This window comes from Panicum hallii, chromosome 1 (assembly GCF_002211085.1).
Source record: "Panicum hallii strain FIL2 chromosome 1, PHallii_v3.1, whole genome shotgun sequence".
Lineage (NCBI taxonomy): Eukaryota > Viridiplantae > Streptophyta > Magnoliopsida > Poales > Poaceae > Panicum > Panicum hallii.
In genome coordinates this window covers 21,066,098-21,093,464 of record NC_038042.1, presented here as the reverse complement: position 1 = coordinate 21,093,464, position 27,367 = coordinate 21,066,098, and the positions used below count along the sequence as shown (strand labels likewise).

At 44.5% G+C, this 27,367-nt stretch overlaps 2 protein-coding genes and 1 long non-coding RNA gene across 3 annotated transcripts; all 3 read right to left on the bottom strand.

The window, feature by feature from the left end:
• Nucleotides 1-1,413: 1,413 nt before the first annotated feature.
• LOC112896492 lies at nt 1,414-3,739 on the bottom strand. Its single transcript, XM_025964481.1, has 8 exons — nt 3,608-3,739; nt 3,164-3,437; nt 2,982-3,084; nt 2,757-2,887; nt 2,378-2,478; nt 2,141-2,295; nt 1,522-2,043; nt 1,414-1,430 (listed from the first exon to the last, which is right to left on the bottom strand). Exons 1-7 carry the CDS (start codon nt 3,722-3,724, stop codon nt 1,626-1,628), a joined length of 1,299 nt encoding a protein of 432 aa, XP_025820266.1. The 5' UTR covers nt 3,725-3,739; the 3' UTR covers nt 1,414-1,430; nt 1,522-1,625.
• Nucleotides 3,740-5,242: 1,503 nt separating this feature from the next.
• Nucleotides 5,243-8,013, bottom strand: LOC112896485. Its single transcript, XM_025964472.1, has 8 exons — nt 7,900-8,013; nt 7,695-7,771; nt 7,028-7,158; nt 6,683-6,930; nt 6,369-6,587; nt 6,191-6,283; nt 5,721-5,822; nt 5,243-5,638 (listed from the first exon to the last, which is right to left on the bottom strand). Exons 1-8 carry the CDS (start codon nt 8,011-8,013, stop codon nt 5,243-5,245), a joined length of 1,380 nt encoding a protein of 459 aa, XP_025820257.1.
• Nucleotides 8,014-20,207: 12,194 nt separating this feature from the next.
• Nucleotides 20,208-20,777, bottom strand: LOC112878896. Its single transcript, XR_003225895.1, has 3 exons — nt 20,517-20,777; nt 20,332-20,431; nt 20,208-20,259 (listed from the first exon to the last, which is right to left on the bottom strand). It is a non-coding gene; the product is annotated as an uncharacterized LOC112878896 (long non-coding RNA).
• Nucleotides 20,778-27,367: the final 6,590 nt, after the last annotated feature.

Sequence of the window (27,367 nt, the reverse complement as noted above, 5' to 3'; positions counted from 1 at the left end):
CATCAACAATGCCAACAAATTTAAAGCACACATAACCAATGAAGGCTCAAAAATCAAAAAAGGAAAGAATAAAGACAAATAACATGACAACTCTCTTTTTGTTTAAAGCACACGCAACTTACAATACAAATACACATCTTAGTTTCGCTGCAGCCATTAAGGTTCTGTCCAGCAATACATTACATGAAAAGATCATAATTCATGGCCACCAAACATTTAGTTGGTAGATTAGGATGCTGATCCAAAATAATCTAACAGCGCAGTAAATTAGGTCATGCTGATAAAGGAAGGAGCAAATTATACAATCCAGAGTTATGATTATCTCAAAATGCAAACGATCATCATAATGGCCAATTTGTTGAACATTTGCAGTTCGATGCCAAACTCAACAACTGACGAACACATCTCCTGTACATCCCTCCGACATACACAAAAGCAGATCATGCGTCTTATATCCTGCGATTAAGCATCTTCTTCAACTGATCCGTAAAAGACAAGTGTAATACGAACGTTTAAATCAGCACAACGGATATTGACATAGCACAACTTAGTTTTAAATTGTTTAAACAATCAACTACAAGGACAAATTATCGGCGGATTGATACTTCTTCACTGTATAGGAATTATATATATACAAATGAAAAGAGCATATCAGGATAAATTGCATTTTCTGCCTGTAACAGCAACCGCAAGTCAATATCTGTTGACTCATGTTTGACACCTATCAGCTCTAACAATTAGCACTCAAAAACATGTAGCAACATCGATTCTATCTAGGGAGAGATAATTATTCTCAGTATGTATAAGCAGAGGCCAATCAAGGTAAAAAAAAGGGAACATATGAGAGCCGGCAAGGGAAAAACGTGACTAACATAACTTCCTGACAAACAAAGTGTTTTACCTGTTATCATATAATCCCTTATATTTGTTTTAAACCGTTCCTTGCAGTACAATTATTCACCATAATTGAAAACAAACGGAAAAGGCCAGAATATATAGTTCGTAGAAAATTTATATCGCACATCATAATAGAAGGAAAGAAGAACACATGCTTAGCTAACCCAGGTTATTTAAGAAGCTGTCAATCAAGCTCTACTTGATTTCTAATAACCAGGGTATCATGCCACATTATTTAGTAGTTGTAGACCAGAGTTATATGCGTAATTTGTTGACATTAATTGTGCCAACTCAATTATTAAGTTCTGTACATTTCTCTAAGAGGATGGGTCTAGCAAAGGCAACAGTCGGCACTTAACTATCACAATTGTTTAATTATATCCAGGAACAACTTTCTATTCAACTGAAGAATGCAAGTAGGAAGGTACCTAGTCTCAGAAGTGGCAGCTGAAGAATAATCCTCATCATCTTTCTTGGCATCCTCATCCGCAAAAAGCCTTTTTGCTGTTTTTTTTCCAGGTGTCGCACGAGCCCTAAAAGTAAGCCGCTACATTATATAGACATACACGTGCATGTGATATGAAACTGAAATAAATTAAGAAACGAACCATACACGATGCTGACCTTTTTTGGGTGGCACTATGCTCTGTTTCACGGGTAGAACAGCCTGTTATAACGGGTGATGTAGCAACAGGCCCTACCATATTTATAAGGCTGCTCTCAGTGTCCTACAATGCTGCAGGTGACCTTGCTCGTTTGGTTCTAGTGGCTGGTGAAGTCAAAGTGAAGGTGATATCTTTTTCTGGAGTGGCTTGCACACTACTGCCTGCACTTTGAGAGAGCACAAGTGATGATGATTGTGACCCTATCGGCGTCAGTGGAAGGGGATTCCCATCATCAATCTCTGCTACAATGGCATTGACTTGGAAAGAGACATTCCCAGAACTAATCGTGTTCTCTGTGAAGCTGACATTGAATGTGAAAACCTTCTCTAGCAGTCTCGTGATTTCATCTGGGATAAATCTAGGTGGATTGTCAGCGATGAGAGCATCAACTGTCCTTTTTATGAGGCGTTGTGCAATGCGTCCAAACAAGATAAATTCAGTGTCGCCTGTCTCGTCTCCAGCGGTGATGGCGAGTTTGTACCTATAGTGAGGAAGAATCGATTAACAAACCCATATGTAGCGTAATTTGCCTAGGAACAAGCAGAAAAGTAATATAACGTAGTAGGTGCAATCTTTACCTTGGGTTAATCGCGCCAATGGTGTTGCATGTGTGATTAGTGCACTTGAAGGTGTTGCCATGAGGCTTGGCTGTTTTGAGACACTTTTTGCATGAGTTATACCACCATGACTTATCAATCTTCATTACCTTAACTGTGACCAGCCATTCCGTTTTCTGTATCATATATAAGGCAAGTAAGTAGTTTTGTATGGTCAGCTCAGCATAGAGTAATGGATTGCAGTATCAGAAGAATAACCTTGTTCGTGAACGGGTGGAGGTACTTGATATCAGAGACTTTTCTGTGTTCAGCAACAAAAGTATTGGGCTCATTGTAAGCTAGTTGCTGAGCTAGTGTAACTGGCTAATGCATGATTCTCACACTGGTCAGAAAAGATGTCGGTAGTTTGTCAGTATGTATGCATATGAGATTATGAGTACAACTGGTAACTGTAGCAAAAAATTTTCAGATGAGTACATCACTTGGCCAAAAGGTTCTCTGCTTCAGGAACTTCAGGGTTGATGTACCATTTGCACGATGACCCACCAGACAAGGATACTTTACCTGAAAAAGTAGCATATTGGTTTGAACATAAGAATATGATAGGAGCTGACACATTGTGTGTACTTATACATACCAGCATAGCTCCTAACAAGAGTCCCAACAAAGATTACAATCTGTGGTGAGTTCTGTCCATCTTTGTGCAATTGTTCAGCTGGGAATGAAGTGGCCCGCTCAACCCAAAGCACAACATCCAGTGAAACATTGCTGTTCATACAAAAGCAAAAGTCATACCACAACATGCGTGCATAGGTGTAAAACCGATTTACATTTCAAATAAAATCAGACATGTACAGCTGACCTTGCATCGCGTATTGTGACGGTTCTCTTCAAGGTGTCAGCCTGTTGTGATCTTGGTCGTACCGGTGAAACACCTGAGATCCCAGTGACTGTGCCGATGACATCTAATTTGTGAAACAGCAATGCATGATCAATTATAGTCATTTGTCTATATCTAGAATACCACACTGTATCAAAACTTACCTGTGAAGTACTCCCTATCCTCCACATGTGATGGGAGCTTGTCTATGGGAGTGAGGGAGTATGTAATTACAGGAAAAGCGGTTGGGACCTCAACAACCTCCTCCACTGTGGTCCACCTTGTAAAGTTGATTATGATATCATTTTTAACTGGCTTGTACATCCTGTTTGACTTTTTAACCTGAATAAATGAGATATTGTAAACGCTTCCTTCTTTTATCAAAGGCTTGAACATTTCAGTTATTGGCGGGTAGATCTGTGCATGGATGCTATTTCCCTGTACAGATAAACCAGATTTAGTCTCAAGGGGTATTTATACTAAGCCTACGTACTCTGCTTAGCTTTGATCAAAACCAGATCATAGTGTTGTACATCGATTGAAACATATTAAAAAAATGTAAGCACGTGTTCAATCAGGCATGGTTAGGTAGGCAAATTTAACTATACCTCTTTATCAATGAGCACCAGATCAATATGCAGCAGCTTTGTTTCATCACGAGGATCGTAGAAGTCCCATATCCTTGAGGCACGGATGCACAAGCACCCACTATAGTTTCCAACCATTAGGCTACCAATCGATACGTCTCCCATCTGCCAATATGGAAAGAGAGTGTTTAGGTCTCATTAAAATAGTACATACATATCAGGACATGAAAAGCAAGTTTAATTAGGTAGACACGCACATTTATGACCAAAATACATTTTTTGCACCACTAAGCTCAAAAGAGTAAAAAAAAAAATAGCAGTAGCGATGAACAAACTCCAGAAGCATATTTACACATCCACATATGTACAAAGCATATCTTGGTATATAGCAAGAGGGCTAAACTGATGCCGCATTAGCAGCATCAAGGACCTCTCGATAAACCACATTTCGAGTCTGCGAGCCACATGAACCATCGTCATCTTCAATCAAACTTCTAAGGCCACTTCTGGATGTTGATCTTGAAACAGCAACATAAAGTTGGCCATGTGTAAAAACAGGCTTTTTGAGATAGAGGCCAACTGTTGATAGGGTCTGCCCCTGGCTTTTATTTATTGTCATTGCATAGCATACCCGCACTAGGAACTGCCTTCTTTGCAGTGTGAATGGCCACTTTACATCTGTTGTGTTAAGGGCAATCCTTGGTATAAAAACCTCTTCACCGACTTTGCAGCCCGTCAGTATTATGCAGCACAACACACGCTGTCCAAGTCGAGTGACAAGAAGTCTCGTGCCATTACACAAGCCCATAGTTTGATTAAGATTTCTAAGTAACATCACAATGACACCCCTTTTAAGCACCAGTTTATGTATAGGAAAATTGTTGACATTAATGGAATTCAAGAACTCACACTACAAGAAATCTTAGCTTTTATGACAAACCGAATCTGTCATGTAAAGTACGCAATTGGTCATAAAAAGTAAGTTATGACCAAAATCCCCGCGTCACAGTGTCATCACAAAATGACCGTCACATAAAGTACCTCGTGACGGTTTTATGGTCCATGGTCACAAAATGTCTGTATCTTTTGTGACGGAGGGTTTGTAGCGTCACATATTGTTTCCTTTTATGACGAGTACTTCTGTCATATATTAGCTAGTCAACGCATCACATTATGTACGAGTCGTCACAAATGCTAAGACGAAGAACAAGTTTCGATGGTTTTTTGTGACATTGCAGTGTCGTCATGTATAGTTTTTGTAGATTATGTGACACTTATATTTTGTCATGTTTTGTACTGGTTCGTATGCTATTTACACACATTTGCAGACGAGTCTGTGGCATCACAAATTGGCATTCCATTCTGGTCTTTCATCACAGCATACAAAAGCATAATTAATACACATATATCAGCCATCATCCACAGGATTGACACCACAATTCTCAAATCATTCAGAATTCACAGGTCAACACAATTCACTGAAGCCATCATGGATACACATGTTCCAACCACAAACTTGCAGCATACTTGTTCAACCACATAGTTCCAGGTTCAACCACACATGTTCCAACCACAAAGTTCGAAGCACAGACTAAGTTAAAGCAATGTAGCAAAAGCTTAGACAAAGGCCTCATCCTCAGAAACTGCAGTCATACCTCAATCTTTCTGAAGTCTCAGGACAGCTCGCAGCAGCGCATTAGTCTCCTCAAACCTGCTAGTCATCCCCCTCACTTCCTCTTGGGTCTGCCGCAGCAAATTTTGGTTTTCTTCAAGTGCGTCCTGCTGAGCTTGAAGTTGTGCCTGCAACTCTTCCCGCTTCCTAGCAGCTTCCTCTCTTTCAGCTTGGAGGGTTGCCTCAAACTCAGCTCGGATGCGTGCTTGTGTTGCTGTCGATGAGGATTGAGCATTCTTTGATGGTCGAGGGGCACCAATGTTAGGAAGAAATGTGGATGAGCGGCTGATCTCACTAAGAGTTTCATCAACAATCTTGGTGGGAGATTTTTTTTCTTCTCCTTCTTCTGGCTCTCTATCCTTCTCTGCCACCATCCGTTCCTACATAAAGAGAATGCAGTTAATAACAAGGCCAGGCACGTACTTGAGTACAATAGATGTATCAAATCATTTTGGAACTTACATATATTTCATTGGCAAGAGGAGTGCGACCATTTTTGGAACTTTTCATACATTCCCCAAAGAACTCTACAGCATCTGGATCGCTGTTGTTGTACTTAGGCCTCTGCAGCATGTAAAAGCCTTGGATGACTTTGAAGCACACATCTCAGTTTGCATTGCATAGTAACAAAAGGATCCAGCCGAAAACCAGGCAATCAGTGTGCATACAGAATAAAATAATCACATACAGTACAAGAAGCAAAATGTTTAGTATCAGAAAGAGCCTTGCCCTTTTCATCCATCTTTCTCAGTTTCCCTGTGCAAATAAATTCCAAAAGGAAAAACACTACAAATAGCTATTCAGTAGAGGAAAAACACTACAAATAGCCATGAACTACATTTTCCTTTGCAACATAACAGGAGCTTAAAGATGTTGAACATACAACCGAAAAGCACCCCAAAAGTGCCCCAAAGTGAAAGCAATAGTATTACCAGGCTGTATCGATAGGCTATGTAGGACCTAGAACCAGTTTTTTGGTGAAGCTGCACCTTGGATCGGTTTACTTTATTCTTCGCAGATTTCTCCTGCACCACAAATGCAATACAAACTTCTAATTGACAGGCATAGTTTGATTGCATGTTAACAAAAGCAGTGATGCAGGCCATGGACCTGATTCTTTGGGTCACACCAGTACTTTACGAGCTCGATCCACTCCTCTGTCTTCATTTTAGGTGGAGGTTCTTTGGCCAACAGCTGTTCCATTGTGAGGGACTCGTCGAAGTACTTCCTTTTTAGGTGATACCTCTGCTGCTTTACTCCCTTCTTAATGATATCAGTGCATGCAGATTTGCTTGGTCCATCATTCTTAACATCCACATCCAACCTATTCTGCAGTCACACAAATCATTTATTTGACAAAATTTCTTACATGGGAGTAGAGCTAGTAATGAAAGAAAGTAGTTGAAGTGAATTAGGTGTCTCACCGCCACTTTATCAAGCACTTTTTGTACTTCTACTGGCCCCCCATCTTTTTCATAAAGCTTCCAAGATATGTAGATAGGCAGCTTGTCTCTAAGAGCTACACCAGTTTCTGATGCCAGCTTCGCTGCTTGAAGTGGGACATCAGGTCTTTTCTTCCCTTCAGCCACTTGGATAGGCAGCTTGTTTCCTCTCTTTATCATCTTCTCTAAGACAAGCCCTATGGTTTTCTTGCGGACTTCCTTTCGGGGTGCTGCATTGGCAAATAACATGCAAAATGGGTTATTATAGCAGCCACAAATGTAGATATTGAATGTAGATAATAGTGGTTGGAAACACATATTGATTACCAGGAACAAAGTCACCAACTGGTTCTCCTTCAATTGTATGACCCTCTGAATCGGCATCAACTTGGTCATTTGCGTCATTGATGTCATTGCTTTGCCTAGAGCTCTGTACACTGGCGAGGTTTCTATAGGAACTGATTGGTTAACACTAGTCGTGGGAGTAACTTGTGGAAACACGGCAAGGATGGGTGTAGGAGTAGGAGTACTATGCTCAGTGTTTCCACTAGGCGTAGATATGGGTGGACTGGTGCTGGGTAATCTAGAAGCACTGGAAATGGGATTAGTTTTAGGGTTGGCTTTCGAAGCGGTCTTAGCAGGCAAGCGCAATCTTTCCCTAGGTGGTGGACGGCCTCCTGGCGATGCCATGGCTGCCTGTTGCCTAGTCAATCTGGTAGGCGTGCACGGTGGTAGCTGGTTTGCATCCTTAGGTGGTGGACGGCCTCCAGGCGATGCCATGGCTGCCTGTTGCCTAGTCAATCTGGTAGGCGTGCACGGTGGCAGCTGGTTTGCATCCCTAGGTGGTGGACGGCCTGCAGGCAATGCCATGGCTGCCTGTTGCCTAGTCAATCTGGTAGGCGTGCACGGTGGCAGCTGGTTTGCATCCCTAGGTGGTGGACGACCTCGAGTAGGCCTGGCTGCCTGTTTCCTAGTAAATTTGGTAGGCGAGCACGGTGGCAGCTGGTTTGCAGCCGCCATTTGTGCCGTCTTTTGCTTCTTAGTGCGAGTTCCTGGAACCATCGCTCGTACCTGCCAAGAGAAACATGCATCTTATCGATTAAGGATAATGAGTGAAGTACATTAAATGACTACAATGAAGTACATGATTGAAAAAGACTAACTACATACTTGTTAATTGGCCTAGTAATGCATCTCACCTCAGTATTATCCTCATTTTTTAGGTCATCATCGTAGTCATCATCACTGTCACATTGGTTATCAATGTCAGAGGATGGGTCATATTCATTGTCAGACTCTATTGTCTTCCCCATGCACTTTTCCTTTTTCGAAAAAACATCTCTAACATCCTGAGCTAGTATTGGAATACCCAGAGACGCAAAAATTTCCTGGACCTCCCTTACCCTTTCATCCCTTTCCAGCTCGTACTGAGTTTTTTTCATTTCTTACTTAGGTTTCATGAAACGCACAGAGAGCAGAAACTGGATTCAGTTTCTGTAAAAGAGATGCAAAAGAACTAACAAATCAGTATTCTTTAAAATGTTAGGAAGAAGAAAAAATAACAATTAACAGAATGTAAGATTACCAAGCAATGGAGGAGAAGGGGGAACTAACAAATCATGATTCATTAACTCATTTGCAGGCAACAGCTTCAGTGTTCAGACTGTAACTTTTCTGAACATTTCTAGACCTGCAATTACCAAGCAATGGAGGAGAAGGGGGAAGCAGACTACCTTTGGAGGAGGAGGAAGCAGACTATAGCCGGCGTTGAGGAGTGCACGTGGATGCCTTCGGTGCACCTCTGTCCGAGCAAAGTTCAGGATGTCGACGGGGCTCTCCGGCCTCTGGCGTTGACGTGGATGTCGTCCGCGCTGGGCGCCGCTAAGTGGCAGGGAGGTAGGAGGAGGCCATGCTCGTTGACGTTGCGGGGTTGAGTGACAGCGGGCCGGGGGTGGTGGGTCGGCGCGGCAGCGGGGGTGATGGGTCGGCGCGGCAGCAGGGGCTTGAGGGACAGCGGGGGTGGTGGGTCGGCGCGGCAGCGCGGGTGGTTGGTCGGCGCGGCAGCGGGCCGGGGCTGAAGGGACGGCGGGGGTGGTGTGTCGGCGAGGAGAGGGGACCAAGGATTGGGGATTTTTCCCCTATCCCTAGCCGGGCAAGAGGATAAGGCGAGGGGCGATTTGGATGGCTTGAGCGGGAGGTGGGGTGGGTCCCGTGTGTCGGCGAGCGGGATAGCGCGGGAGAGAGCCAGGTGCGGCAGCGAAAATTTGGCCCTGGCGGGTGGGCCCGGATTGTCAGTGACCCTTTGAGTTCTATTAGGATTTCAAACCGATTTTTAGGCCTAGTAAACGATTGAAAATGAAATGAACGTATAAAACAAAAATGTTCAACTCGTCCAGTTCTACATTTTTGGTTTTGGCTATTTTTTCATTTGAACTTTTGTTGACAGTTTCAAATTTGAATTTCAAATTTGACGGTCTATGGACTAAAAATTGGTGTGCTAAATACTTTCAAAATAAAAAGTGATGAACACAAAGATTGCACATCTCATCAAAATGAACACTTTTTGTTTTGGTAGTTAGTTCATTCGAGAAAGTGGCAGTAAGTTTGTTCATAAAAATTACATGTCTCACTAATAGTTTCATGAGGCTATATGAGAGATTGTTCCCTCGACTTCTAAATCGTTCAAACTTTGGAACATGAAAATATAATCAAAATCAACAAAAAAATTTGAATGATCATGATTTTACAAATTTTTAGAAAAAAAAGCATCAGATTTCGAGATGGTATGTAGGAGAAAAATTTGTTACAAGATTTAGACATGAACATCTGGGCCCACATGTCATTGATATGCTGGACAACCTGGCCACTGTGTGCCCGCTTGGCCACTGCTCATTGTGTTGCCGCTTGGCCACTGCCTGTAGGCATCAGGCCGGCCCAACTGGCCTGCTGCCTTGCTGCCCCTCCCCTCACCCTGCAGGCTTGCCGGCGACCAGCACCTGCACTCACCGGCCTCGCCGCCCCTCACCTCCAGCAGCCGCCGCCCCTCCCCTCACCTGCATCTGGCGCCCACCCCTCAGCTCCAGCAGCCGCCGCCCCTCCCCTCAGCTGCATCTGGCGCCCACCCCCTCAGCTCCAGCAGCCGCCGCCCCTCCCCTCATGTGCATCTGGCGCCCACCCCCTCAGCTCCAGCAGCCGCTGGCCGTCCCCTCACCTGCACTGTGGTACGTGGAGCCCAGGGGTCCAACCCACGGTGGATCTTCACTAGCAAAACGAGCTGCTCCACCCCCCACCAGCATCCACGCGCGGCAACCACCCCCACAAGGTGAGTTCAGTGATGTGTACCTCTGTCAATTTACCATTTTTTCTTGTACTGTTTTAACTTTAGTCCAGGGATTTAAGATGGATTTGTTACTCTTTGCACCTAATTTATCCAGGTCGAGATGGATAGAAGTTGGATTTATACAAGTGCACCATTTTCGCCGGCCTTTTTGTCTGGTGTTCAACACTTCATGGAATATGTCAGAGCTAGATGTAGTAGTGCAGATGAGAAAATCAAGTGCCCATGCCGAAAATGCTTGAACTAGAAAGAGAAAAGCCTAGATGATGTACACGAGGATATCGAGCTCAATGGTATGTCTAGGTGCTATATTAGGTGGGCTCATCATGGAGAGGAAGAAGATGATGTTGGACAAGATGATGATGGAGAACTCGCTGTTCTACCTGAAGATATGTCATGTGATGGAACTGACCAAGGCCATGCACCACTTGATGAGGAAGGACAAGCTGAAGATGTCATAGATGATGGTGCAAGGGGAGTTCAGGGGTTGATTCAAGATTTGCGAGACGCAGCAAGCCATGGCCTCGGTGGTAACTTATATAAACAACTCATGGAAGAGGCAAAGCGTGAACTTTATCCAGGTTGCGCCGAGGAGAGTAGGCTATCTTTCATGATTAAACTGCTGCATATAAAAGTGTACAATCGGATAACAACATCTGGGTTCGATGCATTCCTTGAGTTGCTTTCTTCAACTTTGAAGAATGTGCCCGGAATTCCTAAGTCATATAATGAGATGAAAGCTGTGCTTCGGAAGCTTGGTTTTGGTTATGTTTCTATTGATGCGTGCAAGTATGATTGTGCCTTGTTTTGGAAGGACCATGAAGGCGATGATCATTGCCCAGTTTGTGGCTTCACAAGATGGAAAGTGAACAAGGAGGGCAGAAAGAAAGTTCCTCACAAGGTCCTCCGTTACTTTCCAATAATTCCATGCCTTCAAAGGCTTTTCATGTCAAAGCAGCGGGCACAATATGCAAGATGGCACAAGGAAAAGAGGGTACCCGTTGAAAATGAAATGAGACATCCTGCTGATGGGGATGCTTGGAAAGATTTTGATGAGACTTTCAAGTCTTTTGTAGATGATCCCCGCAATTTGAGGTTAGCCATTGCTACTGATGGATTTAACCCATTTGGTCAGATGAGCAATTCATATAGCATATGGCCAGTGTTAGTGGTACCATACAATTTTCCACCCTGGATGTGCATGGACCAATCCAATTATATGCTTGCTTTACTAATTCCAGGCAAAAATTCACCAGGCAAAGATTTCCATGTGTTTATGCAGCCTTTGATAGCAGACCTGATGGAGCTTTGGAAGGGTGTAAAAACTTATGATGCAGTTGAAGGCAAAGACTTTAGCCTGCGTGCAGCGATTCTGTTTGGGGGAAGGACATACCAGATGAAAGATGATGGTTACTTCAAGAGCATAAACATCACAGGCCGATGGTATAAGGATGATCCTTTCATTATGGCCACAGATGCTACACAGGTATTTTTCTTGGAAGATACAAAATTAGGGCCATGTTGGCGAGTGCTACAAGAATTTGGCCACCGACATATATTTGATGTCGAAGAGTCCGACACAAACCAACCAATCCATGAACAAGTACAAATGAGATCTCAAGAGGCATACCAAGAGGAGCATATTTCATCTAGAGATGGTGCAGTGAGAGACATTCCTCCAGATATGGATTTGTTGCACATGGATAATGAACCAGGCAGCCCTATTAGTAGAGACCTCGTCGAGAGCATCCGTTGACAAAAACATATTGCTCAAGGTGATGAAGCAGACCGCGAAGATGAAGATGAAACCTACCTTGAGTACCATAGTCCAGAAGAAGGCAATACTTCAGGAGAAGACAGTGATGTTGATTGACCTTTGCATTTCTAGACATATGTGAACCATGCATGAACTTTTCTGTTATTGACTTTGTTGTATTTCAATTATGCTACTACATTTGTATCTAAATTATGAGATTGCAAGACCTTATATGCAATGTTTCTGTTTTCAGTGTATACTTCATGTGTGATGCAAGTTACAGTAGAGTGTCCAGATTTTATTCACATGATGTGTGTGTATATATATGGGGACTTCATGTGTCATGCCCAGAATCTGTTATAAAATGGATTTCTGGGTTTTTATGACCCCAAGGCCATGTCATGGAATGTACATAATTTGTCACAAAATGTATTGGCCGGAAGTAACATACATTCTGCCAATATTTCATCACGCACAAATTTGCTAAATACACTATTCCATTTCCTTCCTTTTCATTTCTTGCTTGCCTGAATGCAAGCCCATCCAATATTGGCACATAATGTTTCACACATGAATAAAATGCATTGCTTCAAAAAAGAACCAGTTTGCATTGCTTGACCATCGACCAGATTGCAATGCTAGAAAATGCACCACCTTGTTCTTACATTACAAAAGCGAAGACCAACTGCACCAGATTGCATTGTTCATACTACACTGCAACCATCACCTACAAAGACTAAAATACATTATGCAGTGAACTTGACTTCACTGCCTGCCTGCAACATACATCAACACACAGCCAAGACCAACTACTAAAACAGACATCAAAAGGTTGAACTTGCACACAAGATTGTCCACCTTGGCCTCAATCTGTAGTTCACCAGCCCGCATATTCATGACCATTCTCCCAGATGATGCATCTGCTACCTCTTCAGCTTCATCACCAATGTCCACTGCCAGGGGAAATTTGTGGATTGCGACAATGCCAAGCTCCTCCAGCTTATCCAAATACTGCCTTTGGAAATTATAGAACACGCAAAGCTTAGGAAACTACAACAATAACAAAACAATTTCGTTAACCATAGCTGGATAAACAGGGATGAAGAACTTCTCAGCTCAAATCATACAAGTGGATGCTCACTGAGTTCCGTGGACATTTGAAGAACACACGCAGGTAGTTCTCGGTCGTGTCCTTCCCTGACCGCCTCTCTATCACCCTCGCCATCCCACAGTCAGGGCATGGGATCAAGGGGAGTCCAGTCTCCTTACCAAGAGGATATGGCTGCAGCTCCCACATCGAGCTTGGATCCAGATGGCCCTCAACCATCCTGGACGCTCCACTGCCCCTCGATTGAGTAGCCGAGCTACCCCACTTGGACATGGCGCCGTCGTCGCCGTCGCCGCCACAGCAGTCTCCTGGAACCGTCCAGCGCCGTCACCTGGGGAGAGGGGGAGCCGGCTACGCCCAGAGGCAGCACGACGGCGGCCGTGCTCTACCACCCCGACCGACGCTTGCCCAGAGGCCCACCCGCACACCGAGCTCAGACCGCCCTGCTCTGCCTGCCCGCACGCACTGGCCTCACGCCCGGGTCCGCCCACCCCCACGCCCTGGCCTCACACCAGAGGCCACCTGCTCCGCCCGCCCGCACGTCGAGATCCGCCGCCCGCCCTGGCGTCCCGCCGAGATCCGCCACCCGCCACGCTCCACCAGGCCGCCCGCCAAGCTCGGCCTGCCCGCCCGCAACGCTACACCGACCCACCCACCGCCGGCATCCGCGCTCGGCAGCCGCGGTCCGCTCACCCGGACGCTGCCCGCCCGCCGCCCGAACACCGCCCGCCGCTGTGTGGGAGTGGGGAATTTTGGGGAACGATTCGAAATGGCCAAGTTCAACTTCTGTTCGGGGATCATGTTATAATTAACAAACAATGACGTACAGAAAAGGTCACAAAAAACCACTTCATATCGTCATTAAAACCATAACAGATGATCGGCTACTCTGGTTGACATTTTGTGACGACACCAGGCATCTTTATGTGACCAAAAGAAGAGAGTGGTCATAAATAGTTCAAGGGCTCATGAATTTATGACGACATAGATTTTGTCGTCATCTAATGTTATAATATATGACGATATTTGTCCTCGTCATGAGGACTTTTGTCATAAAAAATCATAATTCTTGTAGTGTCAGTAGGGTACAACACATCAAAATCTGGTATATGTTCAGATGATTTAGATATGGTATCACAACTTAGGCACTGCACACTATCTCCAGGGAGCATCTTAATAATGTAATCGTTTATCTCATCAACTGTTTGGTTATTAGGACAGACGATGGCACACGTGGCCAGGTATTCAGGATTTTTGTAATTTGCAATGAAATCTGTGTATACATCAGACACAAGTGCAGCAATCTTGCTACCGTTAGTACGGATCAACAAATCATCAGGAATCGTAATCCAAGAGGCCTCACGTTCCTCTCCCCTTCTAATAGCGGGGGCAGTACCATCACCAATAGATAAGGTCCAACTGCTAAATTGTTCAATCTCGGCACGTTTGACTGCATCTAGAGAGGGGTTATGGCGTCGCATGTTAATATGCAATTTCAAAACAGCCACATGCCGCCATAATTTAGAGTTAGTAATTTATGCATTAACAATGACAGATCGTGATCCTTTGCGTACAACTGGTAAAATCTGACGGAAATCACCACCAAGAACAACAGGCTTGCCACCAAATGGAATTATCGCATTAGCAGGTTTATCTTCTGAAAGAATATCTCGCATCGTTCTATCTAAAGCCTCAAAGCAGTGTCGGTGTGTCATGGGAGCTTCATCCCATATGATGAGGGCAGATACCTTTATAAGCTCAGCAAGCATTGTACCCCTCTTCACGCTACATGTACCAGCCTCATTCAAGTCGAAAGGTATCTTAAACCTAGAGTGTGCAGTGCGCCCTTTAGGCAGCAGCAGAGAAGCCACGCCAGACGATGCTACTGCAAGTACTATTTTCTTTTCGGACCTTAGACTCGCGAGTATAACATTCCATAAAAAAGTTTTACCTGTGCCACCATGGCCACACACAAAGAAAAATCCAGGAGAACCACCTAAAACTCGCTTAGTGATTGTATCATACACATTTCTCTGGTCAATATTTAACTGTTAGACTAATGAGGCAGCATGCATGGATAGCAGCAAAGGCTCAGCATCAAGTTCATCGTTGATTAATCTATTATCATTCATGCAATCAAATTGTGTCGTGAATCTTGGCAGGTCGTAATCATTTATGTTCCCACCGCTATTAGCAAAGACGTGTGTCAGTTTTTGTATAAGCAAGGACATGAGCTGTTCATGTGGGACAACGTAGTGTGGATTTCCAAGCGTATCTATCAGTGTACGTCGTATATCATCCATAAAATAAAGCCAATATTTATCAAACAAGGCACGCACATTGCCAACAGAGCAGTACAACACTACAGTAACAAACAATTGCCGCAACTGATATGCAGATGCAGATACTATTGCCTCATCGAATAAAAGGTTCCATTCGTTATCACCCTCAAGAAGACCCCGTGCCTCACATGCTTCTCGAAATGTGTTGTATACCCTGTTATCAAATGTCCTTACATCAGCATAATTTTTTGCCCCTTTTACTATCATTAGCAACATGCGTAGGTAGTACAACTCTCCAGCGGTTGGATGCACATAGTACATTCGGCCAATCTTTGCACACGGTGTTGTTTGCCGCCAACATCGATTGGAACTATCCCAAGACCACTCTTTTGGAAAATCACAATATGTCAAGTGCCTACCTTCACTATGTTTTGAATTAGCCTCGAACCACTCAGTTAACATAGTGCTTTTTGCTGCTGGACTATCGAGTAGTGATGTCAGGTTAGCACCTGGCTCATATCGCACATAGTTCCTACCAGGAAGATGCACAGTCAATCGCTCCACTGGAGGCATCCTGAAGTGAATGTCAAATTCAAAGATACGCCATAGGGCCTCGCATGTAGATAGGTATCTCGCATCAATGTATTCCTGTATTTCATTCAGAGGGGCCATTTCAGGACCAAGGGATGCATTTGATGTTTTTGCAGTAACCTCAAAATATACTTTCGCTCGATCGCTTCCTTTAGTAACATACTTGAAGAGGTATTTAATCATGTTTGACTTGTTGCACCATTCAACATTAATATGTGCATTATATTTCTTCAGCAGTGGCATGTTGTATGGAACAACATTCTTGTTATCTAATCTAATGCCGTTCTTGACAACGCACCTACCATCATCACGTCTCTTGTAGGTCGTAAATCCAAAATCATCTATAATGGTTTTGTCCTGAAATGATTTAGGATAATTCTTCGAACATTTGTCACGTTTCATACATGGACACTTTTTGTTGTGATTACCACATGGGCCGTGTATCATGAATTCGTCAACTAAAGCGTAGCCCAATGGGTCAGTGCTGATATCAGGGATTTCAGCACAAATGAAACTATCAATAGTGGAAGGGTTGAACTCTAAATCTGTGTTTGATAGCCACACAAGGCAATGAATATGGGGCAGGCCACGCTTCTGGAACTCAACAGTATATAGAACTGCAGAAGGAGGCTAAACATAAGGTCTTAACTAAAATAGATTAGGTGACAATATGCATATATGGAAGGTCAATGTCAGCTAAGAACATATCTTACCCGCACCGACAGGACCAAATATTTTGCCTTCTCTAATACCAGCTATGAACTCATCTACTTTCATATGAAACACCCGAACGACCAACTCAGAACGGTCACACGGTTGCTGTCCAGGTTCAAAACGCAATGCATCTGATATCTCTTTCCACTTGGGGTTGCACGTGAAAGTCACGAATAGGTCAGGAGGGCCAAATACTCTACAGATGGCCATCGCATCTTGGTAATTCATGACATAATACCTTCTACCACCAGTAAAGCTGGGAGGCACAATCATTCTACCACCAACAGAATCAGCACTAATTAAACCCTTATCAATTGCATCTGTTATTCCCTGAACTGTCTCACATCGCAGCTCTTTTTGATGGTCTGCTATGAATTGCAGCCTAGACCCTTCGATCGTTGAATATGCATCGACATCTATTTGATCGCTTAGCCTACCATAGCAAGTGTACGGGTTCGGGACATTCAATCTATAATGTACATGATACCTAACAAACTCAAGCATCGTGACATATTTACGCCCTTTCCCTTCATCATCATCAACATCCAAATACTTAATACCAAGATGGAAGCCACGCTCTCCGTAAGGAAACAGCAATGGGTACTGCAAAGCCATATAACAGGGATGCAGACAGGAAACACGCTTAAGGCCATATTTCCTATCATGGACAAGAACATCATAAGTGTATTCAGCAGCTGAGTAGTCACCCACAATTATAGCAGCAATCTCACCACTCGAAGGTAAATTATATTTAACATTATTTGTCGTGTTGCAGCCTAGTAATCGGAGCGTCACCTCTTTACCACCTTCCTGTTCTATGCGCTCTCTAGCACATCGAAATGCCTTTACAAGTTGATTATGCTCGTCTAGCATGTTCATTAACAACAAAGCAATATCTGGATCAGGACAATCAGGACTGTTATCATCATTTTCAAACACGTTCAATCTATTTTGTACCTCATTTTCAGTATCGTGTATGTAGAGTTGTGCAAATTTAGGACGTGATCCTTGAGGTGGCATCAACGTACCAATACGATGATGAACCACTCCATTAATTTTGAACACATAAGGTGCAGTACCATTGTTTATCGTCCTATCAACAGATGCACCTAGGGAGGTGAATGCGAAAAGGGAATTGTAGGATCGAATCTGACGTAAGAACCGCTTTGAATGTGCATCACCATCAAATTGCAGAAGGCTACATAGAGGCTCTGGTGGCTTTTTATAAGTCTCCAAATTGATTTTCCCTCCCCTACAGCAAAGGTTATACACAATTTTACGCCGAGAGACAGCGGAGGCACTCTTCACACACTCCTGGAACCAAAAAACAGCACCACAATACGGGCACTCTTGTGTTGGGCCACCATAGTACGATCGCTCTGGATAGCTCTCTACAAGCACGCAACAGAAATTTGTTTTGTAAGAACAATAACAGATCATTCAATTATCATAGAACAGAGGGAAAGCGCGCAGGCACCTTTCAGGGACTCAACGTATGATCTATCAAGAGGAAGTGTTGCTGTTGTTGTAACATCGCAGGTCACTACAGATCAGAACATGAAGCAGAGAAGACAACATCATGGCACCATAACACCAAGCAATAAAGGCTAAAATGTTATGGGGTTTAGACAATCACCACTGGTAGAAGACACCAAAGAACCGGTGAATATCCTACGACGTATCCTATTGAGCCGATGACGTCTATTTGAGGTGGCAACTTCTCTAGGAAAGTCCATCACAGACCGATGCCCTGTGTATGATGACGATGCAGCAAGTAGTAATCACTATGGCAATCGTTCAATCATTCGTGGCGATCAGCGGAGATGTAATCCATACCAACCTGCTTTTTTTCGACTAACGAACGGCCAATCAGTTTTGTCATGCTGCGGGGAGGCAACTGCATGAGCAGAAGTCTCTTGCTGATCAGCCATGTAAGGGCACTCACTGCTGGCTAATGTAAAACAAGGTGGATGAATGCATGATTAGATGCGTACAGCAAAATGCAAAGGGTTACGTTTCTGCCGATTAAAATGGTAATCTTAAAAAAACACGAACCACGTGCATCAGGTCGTCTTTTCTTTGCCTTTTCACGACAGTAGGCAACCCGTTCACACGCTGTACCATCCATACAAAAATCCAGTCCGCACAATGCTAAGAAAGCACAAACAGTAATGAGAACTAACCAACCAACCACACCATAACAACGACTGCAATTTTTAAATCGCACTGAAAAATGTTCTTTCTCAACACCATAACATGTAACAATCTGAAAACAGCACACGAGTAATATCCATCGATAACCCCACAAAAAATACGAAGTATGAAACAGCCAAATAAGCGTAGGACAATAAAACAATACATCAGGCCACATTATCACAAAGCATAAATCACGACCAAGAGAACAGTAGATCAACACACTGGCAACAGATAGCAAATAAACCTTGGTAGTATCACGGGGTCATGGAAATAAGGGCACACCTTATGAAGAGCAGCGACCACCTAGCTAACTTGGACCAGTAGCAAAAGAGAAGCCTAAACCACAAGCTCGGAACAAAAGGCCTGCATTCCAGCAACATGAGCATGAGCACAACAATGGTTAAAAAAGATTGTATCAATTCAAGTAAAGAACATGCAAACAGAGCCTCGGCCCTTTTTTCAGAACAAAAAAAAAAGGAACAGCCAAGCTATCCAACATCAAACTGCATGCCTCAAAGCAAGTAAATCAGTGCAGAAGCGTATGCATAAGCATGCAGCAGATAAATTGATGCTATAAGCAAATGCATAAACATGCAGCAGACAATACAATAGATCATCATTTACCTTCTTTATATACAATATAGATCAGGTTCGTGATTCGGGTGAACACGTGTTTCCGAGCAGCCCCTGAGCTGTTTTCTAGATACTTTCCTGTAAAAGATAAGATGAACATAAATAACCACGTATCAATCTTACCGAAGTCATCACGATGATATGAAGCAGCAACATGTTCACGAGAACAGCACAAACGTGTCAAAACTGTATTAATACGGGGAGCCATGCTCGATCAGCATGATCATGTGTTATAGCATATTCGAGAGGTCATCTGTCCTACCTCGCAGACACCACACAGTGCAGCAATAGCATCTAATACCTGAGCTGAGTACACCAGAACCAGCGGTACCAAAATACAATTGAGTCTCTTCAGTGCAGGTGTATCTTAAGCAGAACCAGAAACACCAAGTGCAAATAAAAAAAGCTGCACATGTATTCTATGCAAAAGCAGAAACAGAGCGCATAAATAAAAAAGTTTGCAGCTGGCTACTCAAAGCTCGCCTCATCTACAATGCAGAAAACTCTATGAGTATCTTGTAACGAAAATAAACAACACTGCACCAATTCTGACATGCAGCAAATCCCTATCCACAAGTACAATGACATTAAGATGCCAAAAGGATAAAAGGTGTTCGTTAGACAAGGTATTGGTATCCCAAGCATGCTGAAGCAACAACAGTTTCAAGAACATGGATCCATAACAGCACCAAGAGAATGAAGCTATACCAGTCCCTAAAACATGAAAATGTGCCTACTCTTGGCTGTCATATAGCATAGGAGCACCACTAAAATGCGAAAAAGAGGACTAACGAAGGACACCACATATCCAAATATAAGAGAAAGCCCCTGGCCACCATGACATTAAAACAAGAGTGACCACATACCTGCCTGATCAGGTCAGACCAGGCGAGAAGGCTCCTGAGGGCTCATGTCACCGACCACATGGCCATGGCACCACACCTACAAGCACCAATCAGACATTAGCAAAGCATTAGAAGAACCAAGGGGACGGGATATACTTAAAAGGCTTACAGTTGTTGTGCTTTGAGGTGTTGAAGATGGAGAGGAAGCGGCGCAGGCAAGCACGATAGTTTCAGAACACGGCAATGGCGAAAAGAGATGTAGCGAGGTACTGCTTGCAAGTTTCAGAACACGGCAATGGCGAAAAGAGATGTATGAGGTTGCTACGGGATGGGGGAGGAGGGAAGAAAACTTACCAGAGGGAGTAGATAAAGGAAGAGAGGCGGTGCGCACTGTGGCCGACCCGACGAGGCTGTGTAAACGTCAGCCACGGCCATCGGCAGAGAGCGGTCACTTGGACGGCCGTACGGGAGGAGTGGCCGTCGTCCTCCCAACTATTCCGCAGGATGGGGAGCGGAGGGAAAGTGCGACATTAAAAGCGTCACCAACTCACAGCCGAAATCCCGCACAGTAGGTCGCATGGAGCGCGCTGGAGCCAGCATGGAACGGAGCGCGACGGAGAACGGCAGAGGTCCGTACGGCGGCGCCAGGGAGGAAGGGAGCCGGCGTCAGCGATGGGATGCCGCGCGGCACCGAAGTACGGAGGCTGAAACGGCAGCCCCAGGGAGAACCAGAGGCGGGGCTCGGCTGCGCGACGTGCGGCCGGGCACAGGAGCCGCATCGCCGGCGCTGGCTGACGGTAGAGGCGGGCGTCCCAAACGATTGACGGGAGATCCAGTCTCGGAGGCGGAGGGAGGAGAAGAGCTAAACGGATCTGGCGCCTGGGACGTAACGGGCTGACGGAAGACGGAACGGGAGGGCGAAATAACTTGGGCCATGGGCCTGCTTGTCCCGGAGTGTTGCTTGCGGCTGAACGTCACGTGAGTCTCTCCGCCTCTCAGGTTTGAACACGTCTGCAAGAATGACATGGCCCATTCTGGTAAGGGCAAGGGGCAGGGGCCTTTAATCAATTATTAGATTCTTCGCACGGCTCACAAGCTCAAACGAGCTGGCTCAAACTGCTAACGAGCAGAGCCGAGCTGCTGTTTTTTCTCATTTTGCTAACTAGCCGAGCCGTGCTGGCTCGTAGCCCTACTTGTACATGAGCTCCGTAGACCTTCGGCCTGCAACGTGTGTGACTATTGCCAGCCCAACTTTTTGACCCTGCATTAAGCTAATCGCACCGCTCTAGAGCGTTACAGAAACATAAACAAACACTCTCTGGCCGCTTCAATCACTCGGCAAGAAAAAGTTAGTCAAATGTGTGAACGCACCGACGGCTAAGATGACGCCGGCCTATGATGCGGACATGGCACCTCACGACGAGTCTTCGTGGAGATCAGCTCTCGAACCATCATCCATCACCGGTCCTATTAAAACCCGTCTAGCTAGTGCCCCCTAGCTGCTGGCAGTTGATTCTCGCTCCGCAACGTAACCTCCTCCTCGGCTCCTCCCTCTGAAAGTCAAAGTCGGACGTTGGTTAAAGTTGAGACACCGACGCGATTCTTTCCTCGTGGTAATTTTGAAGAAGCGAGATTGCATTGCCACATCATATCCTGCACTACATTGGGCCCAACCCAAAAGGCACCCGCAAGCAACATGTCCGTTCGCCCTCACCATGGAATTTGCATTGTCCCGAGTTCCCAAACAAAACGCACGCATGTCACCGTAAGACTTGCACGGGGTTCAAAGAGCCATGTAAGACTACTAGCCGGCTTGCCGGCTTCTAAGGGCGCCCGCAGTGGTTAAATCAAGCTGCTCTCTATAATGCCGAGGTGTCACTGCCATCTCAACTTATAAGTAGTACAAACGGCAACCTCTTTAGCAGTTTATCAACAGTTGTGGGTCCCGTGTGTTAAATATTTTAACGTAAAATGCACCGCCGGCCCTCAAACTTAGCTTAGAATATCATCCCGATCTCCAAACTTTCAAAATGCATATTTAGATTCTCAAACTTGTTAATCGTATCACATGAAGTTCAAATCATTATTTCTAAGTTACAAAGTGAAAGTGTTCAACTTATATGAAGCTTATATGTAGATCCAAAGTTTATTTTTAAAATTTTCTGCTCAACTCTTATGTGTATTTTGAAAAAAATTCAAAATTTTGTTTCAAAATTTTATTCCGAATATTTTCTTGGCCAATACTTCCTCCAAAATTTATCCTTTTATTTTCTATATTTTACGAATTTGATCATATAAGTTTCTTATTTTGTAATTTTTCTGTACAGATATTTTATATTTGAATATATTTATACAAGTAAATTGGTATGAATTATTTTTATGTATATATAATTTTTTATTTAAATAAATATATATACTTTTTTATTTAGCTTAAACAACTATAATTTGGAACTCATATAATTAGTAAGTTTAGAAATTTGAATGTGCATTTTGAAAAATCGGGGATTAAAATAACATCCTAAGCCAAATTTCAAGATTGGTGGTGCCTTTTACTCAATATTTTATTTTTCTCGTCGGCCGCCAGGCTCCACCCACACCCGCGCTAACCGCCCACCGAGCTCCGCCCCTGGTCCGTCGGCCGCCGGGCTCCGCTTGCCTTGTTCCTGCGCTCGCTGGCCAAGGCCACCGATGTCCGCCTTGCAGACGCCGGTCGCCGAGCTCTGCTCACCCCCGCGCGCCAGCCGCCGAGCTCCGGCCCTACGGCCGCCGGCCACCAAACTCCGCTCGCCTAGCTCCGGTCGCCCCCGCGCGCCGTTCGTCGTACTCCGCCCGCCTAGCTGCTACCTCGCCCCCGCACGCGCCGGTGGCCCTCATCTCAGCGCACGCCGATGGCCTGCGGCCACTCGGGATCCCTGCACGCCCGTGCTAATAGATCCCAGCTCACCCCGCGCCACCCCTCTGGGACCTCGCGGCGTGCTCGAGCTCCACCGACGAGTCCGGCGCCCCCGCGCGCTGGCCGCCGGACTCCGCCCGCCTAGCTCCTACCTCGCCCGCGCGTCCCCGCACCGGTCTCACGCGCCGCCCGCCGACGGCCTCACGGGCCCGTGGCCACGGCAGCCGCGCCGGCATGACGCGCTACCCGCCTGGTGACCTCGCGTGCTCGCGGCCGCGGCGACGGCCTCGCGCGCCCGCCGCCCGCTCCGGCAGGCCCGCACGGACCGAGCTTGCCTCCCGCCGCGCGGCCACCGCGCTGCTTTCTCCGTCCGGTTGTCGCGCGCTCGGCCCCTCAGTCCGGCCGCCTCGCCTCCTTTGCATCACCGTGGGACCTGCTCAGCATGGGGACGTGCGCTAGCGGCTCTCACCAGCTCTAGCGACATCTCATCTTTCTCTCTCCTCGTTCTTCTTTCCTACATGGAAGCCTTGTAGAGAGATCGTCGACACCGTTGCAGCTGCCCTAAGAGCACCCGCAAAGTGTAGAGAGCATGCTCTCTATAATTTTGTCCACATCAGCTATAGAAAGCACTATAGACTAGTCATCCAACTGTTGCCTGAAATACGCTTAGCAAAGGTTTTGTGGACCCCATGTGTCAGCCATTTTTAAGCACTCCTCATTCTTTTCAACTGTTTAAAATCAAAGATTTGTGAATGTAGGTGGATGAAACTGATTCTCTGTTGTATTGATTGGATGAATGGATTACATATTTATACTTGCCCAAAGGGTATGGACACGCCTGCTCGGAGGGAGACGCCCCTTCCGAGCAGACCCTTTTGGTACAGACGCCTCTCGTCATTAGCATCCGCTAATGACGAGATTAACCAACTAATACATGTGTTAATACTAATTGATCACTTCTGTAATTATTTCTAACACTCCCCCTTGATCAATTTGCTCCATGTTAGCTTCATTTAATCCTTGTTCTTCATTCTTGAGAATATCCAAGAGAAAAACTCCTCTAAACCTTGTAGGAAAAATATGAGGAGAAACCATATCATCTATTTATATGCCATGAAAAACTCCCTTAAACCTGGAGAAAATGATACGGCATATATGTAGATTACTATCTCATTATTGGCGCATATGAGATATGAGATAGTAATATCCTTCTCCTAAAACCCAATGGGAAAAATATGAGAAAGATTAATACGTCTTTGATACCTCCTCAAAAACCCCTGTGGGAAAAATAGGAGATAGATATATATACATGCATTATATTGTATCATCAAAAATCTTTATGAGAAATTAAATTAAAAACACATATAGGAAAAGAGTACAATATAAGATTTGTTCAAGTCTAATAAAAGATGATTCCCCCTTGAACATCACATATCTTAACTTTCATCTCAAAAGGATTACTTGTCATATTTATATGTCATATGAGATAAATGATGACATGCAATAAATCATCATAACAAAACAAATTTCCATAAACATGGAAATATGTCCAGTCAATCGTACCACAATTAATTAACTGATTCTAGTCAAGATTTGACTTCAGTAAAACACAATATAAATTTTATTTAGAATACAAAATCCAAATAGGACTGATTCTATCCTTGATCCAAAATTCAATGTCCAAACAAGGACTGATTATGTCTGAATCTGTTAAATTCATTTAATCCATGACAATAAGTTAGAGAACATAATTTCCACAACTATTTATTGAGGTTCTGCGTGAAACCTGTATGGTACTAGCTCTTGCTCCTTCACCACCTTAAAAAGGAAAATAATATGAGAACTCCCTTCTCGCTTGTGGAGCAAGTGCAATTCCACTTTAATTGCTTACACATAATTTGACCAATTTGATTCGGAATTCAAAGCATCATATGGACTGATTATGTCCGAATCTGCCTAGGATTTTTGATCAATTGTATATGGCAATTTAGTAGAGAAATATGTGTCTATATTTGTAGCCTTTAAATAGTAAAATAAATATTTCTTGTGGAAATTTTCATCATTTAACTTCATGTATTTCCAAAAGGTACGAAGTAAAGCGTTCTTATTGGCCTAGCACATATTAAGCGCATAGTTGTGCAGGACTTTTGATATATGTAAGGTATCCGTAAGTTGGTAACTCTTTTGATTATACTCCCCCTCATATCTTGATTTGGGGGTTTGAGTTGTTTATTTGGTACCTCCACTCTTTCTGGCACAATGTTATAATCGGATTTACCACCTTGTTAGTAAATAAAAGTAGTGGATTATTGGCAAGTGTGTTGCAAATGGTGCACTGCTTAAAGTTAGTATGTGGATATGAGGGCGAATGTGCATACATTCATTCCTGGCATTTTAGTGGTTAAATCTCCCCCTAATGCTAGGATTGCTCCTTATATAAGAGTAACTGAGTAACTGAAGGGGGCTAAATAAATACTAATGTAAGAAATCCGAGATGTAATTAGCAAGATGGATGCTTGTATGAAGCGTCCCCCCATCAGGGAAGACTTAAAAGTGTTGATTTATCAGTCCCAGGAGGCTGATAACACTTTTATTACATCAGATGGTACATCACCGTACAACCCTACGCGGTAATGGGCAGTGAAGCGCCACTATCGCGAGGATTACAACCAGAACCCACACTACTACACTAGCTACGAAAAGAGAATCATCAGAGTCTTGCGCCATGCGGAATCCAACGGTGGCCTCAACCACAGGCAAGACTGGGTGCAGGACGAAACCCTACTCGTTGTCTTCGGGGACGTAGTGTGGGACTTCCACTGTAAAAGTAAGAAGGGGTGAGTACAAACGTACTCAGCAAGTCCAATCACACCCACGGAGGAGGTATAACAGAATTTAATGCACAGGATAATCCAAGGATAAGGTTATAGTTTATTTACGGAAAACTCAGTTGTGTGCAAGGTTTGTTCAAAAACAACTTTCAAAACGAGTTTTCTAATACCAAAAAGCACACGGTGTCGATCCACACAGGATCCAAGTTTTAAACTGCTACCGGACTCCCCGTCCGCCGTAGCACACAGCACTACTGCTGGACACTTTCCAAACAACTCACACCAGCCCATCCATTCCCAGAGAGAAACACTAGTTATGTGACCACACCGTAACTTGCCCAATACCGTGGGCACGGCTATTCGAATAGATTTTAACTCTGCAAAGGTGTGCAACTTTACCCACAGGTGGGGTACCACAGCACGAACACCTTAGTGCCGGTGCAGATCCCATCAAAGCCCTTACCCACCTTGGCTAGACCTGACTAGCCATCACGGGATCCACCAAGGGGTTACTCAACCTATTTCCGAGGTCTAACCAGGGCATAAGTCACACAGAGCTTATCCCTTCTCCTTGATCACCCGTTGCTCTCAGCTCTCCTGATGGCTATCAGACTAACTAGTGGGATTTATGCTAAGCCGTTGCCCATACAACGGTCAAGTGGTTCGCACGACAAGAAGCTAGGTGAGATGTCACATCAACTCGGTCCTTAGGGGTGACAAGATGGATATCTCCCGTCCTTGCTCAACCACACAGGTACGTGCACACCAACGGCAATTCACACAGAAATGCCATCCATCCCGTCTAACTCATCTTTTAAAACCGCATTTATCTCTTCCCACACACACACACACACATTTTTATTCGTAAAACAGGTGGTCAAGGAATAGTCATCACAAATCAAGGGGTGGTTATCACAAAACAAGGGTGGCTATCCTACCATGTTTTCTCATGCAAAACCATGCATTTTTATAAAACAGGCCAACGGGTTGTGTTCATAAAAACTAGGACAAAAACATGCATCAAAGGGCGGGATTGAACTTGCCATCGTCAAACCCTCGCGGGAAATCCCGATCGAAGCACTGTCCCACGGGTTCGGGGTCGCAGCACTGGTCCTCGTTCACTTGGTCACAGTCGGGACCTTCCTCGTTCACTCCGTGTCCTACGACAGACACACAATCAAGCACAAGAATTAAAAGCTTTTATCGTTGAGCTTGAATCGGAAATAATTTAGCTACGGAGGTAGGGGTAATATTTTTGGGTGGTTTCTTAGTGGCATGGCTAGAACTATACTAGAAAGGGCGTGGTAAAGTTTCGGGTCGATCGGAGGTCGTTTCGCACATAAAATGACGAGTTAAAGACGGTTTCAAGGACTAAACAAGGGTCTAGGGGCATATTCGTAACTATACGAAAAGGACAAGGACCTATTTGCGAATCCTAGAAATACTCAGGGTACGCTGAAAGGTGTCGAGTGTATTTAGGT

Coding starts and splice junctions, on each gene's coding strand:
- LOC112896492 (XM_025964481.1), bottom strand. CDS start 3,724: ATGGTTGGAAACTATAGTGGGTGCTTGTGCATCCGTGCCTCAAGGATA. Junction 3,438..3,607: donor TGGTGCTCATTGATAAAGAG/GTATAGTTAAAT, acceptor TTATCTGTACAG/GGAAATAGCATCCATGCACA. Junction 2,479..2,756: donor TCTTGTTAGGAGCTATGCTG/GTATGTATAAGT, acceptor TGCATTAGCCAG/TTACACTAGCTCAGCAACTA.
- LOC112896485 (XM_025964472.1), bottom strand. CDS start 8,013: ATGGGGAAGACAATAGAGTCTGACAATGAATATGACCCATCCTCTGAC. Junction 7,159..7,694: donor GCTGCAAACCAGCTGCCACC/GTGCTCGCCTAC, acceptor TTAACCAATCAG/TTCCTATAGAAACCTCGCCA. Junction 6,284..6,368: donor GGTGTGACCCAAAGAATCAG/GTCCATGGCCTG, acceptor TTTGTGGTGCAG/GAGAAATCTGCGAAGAATAA.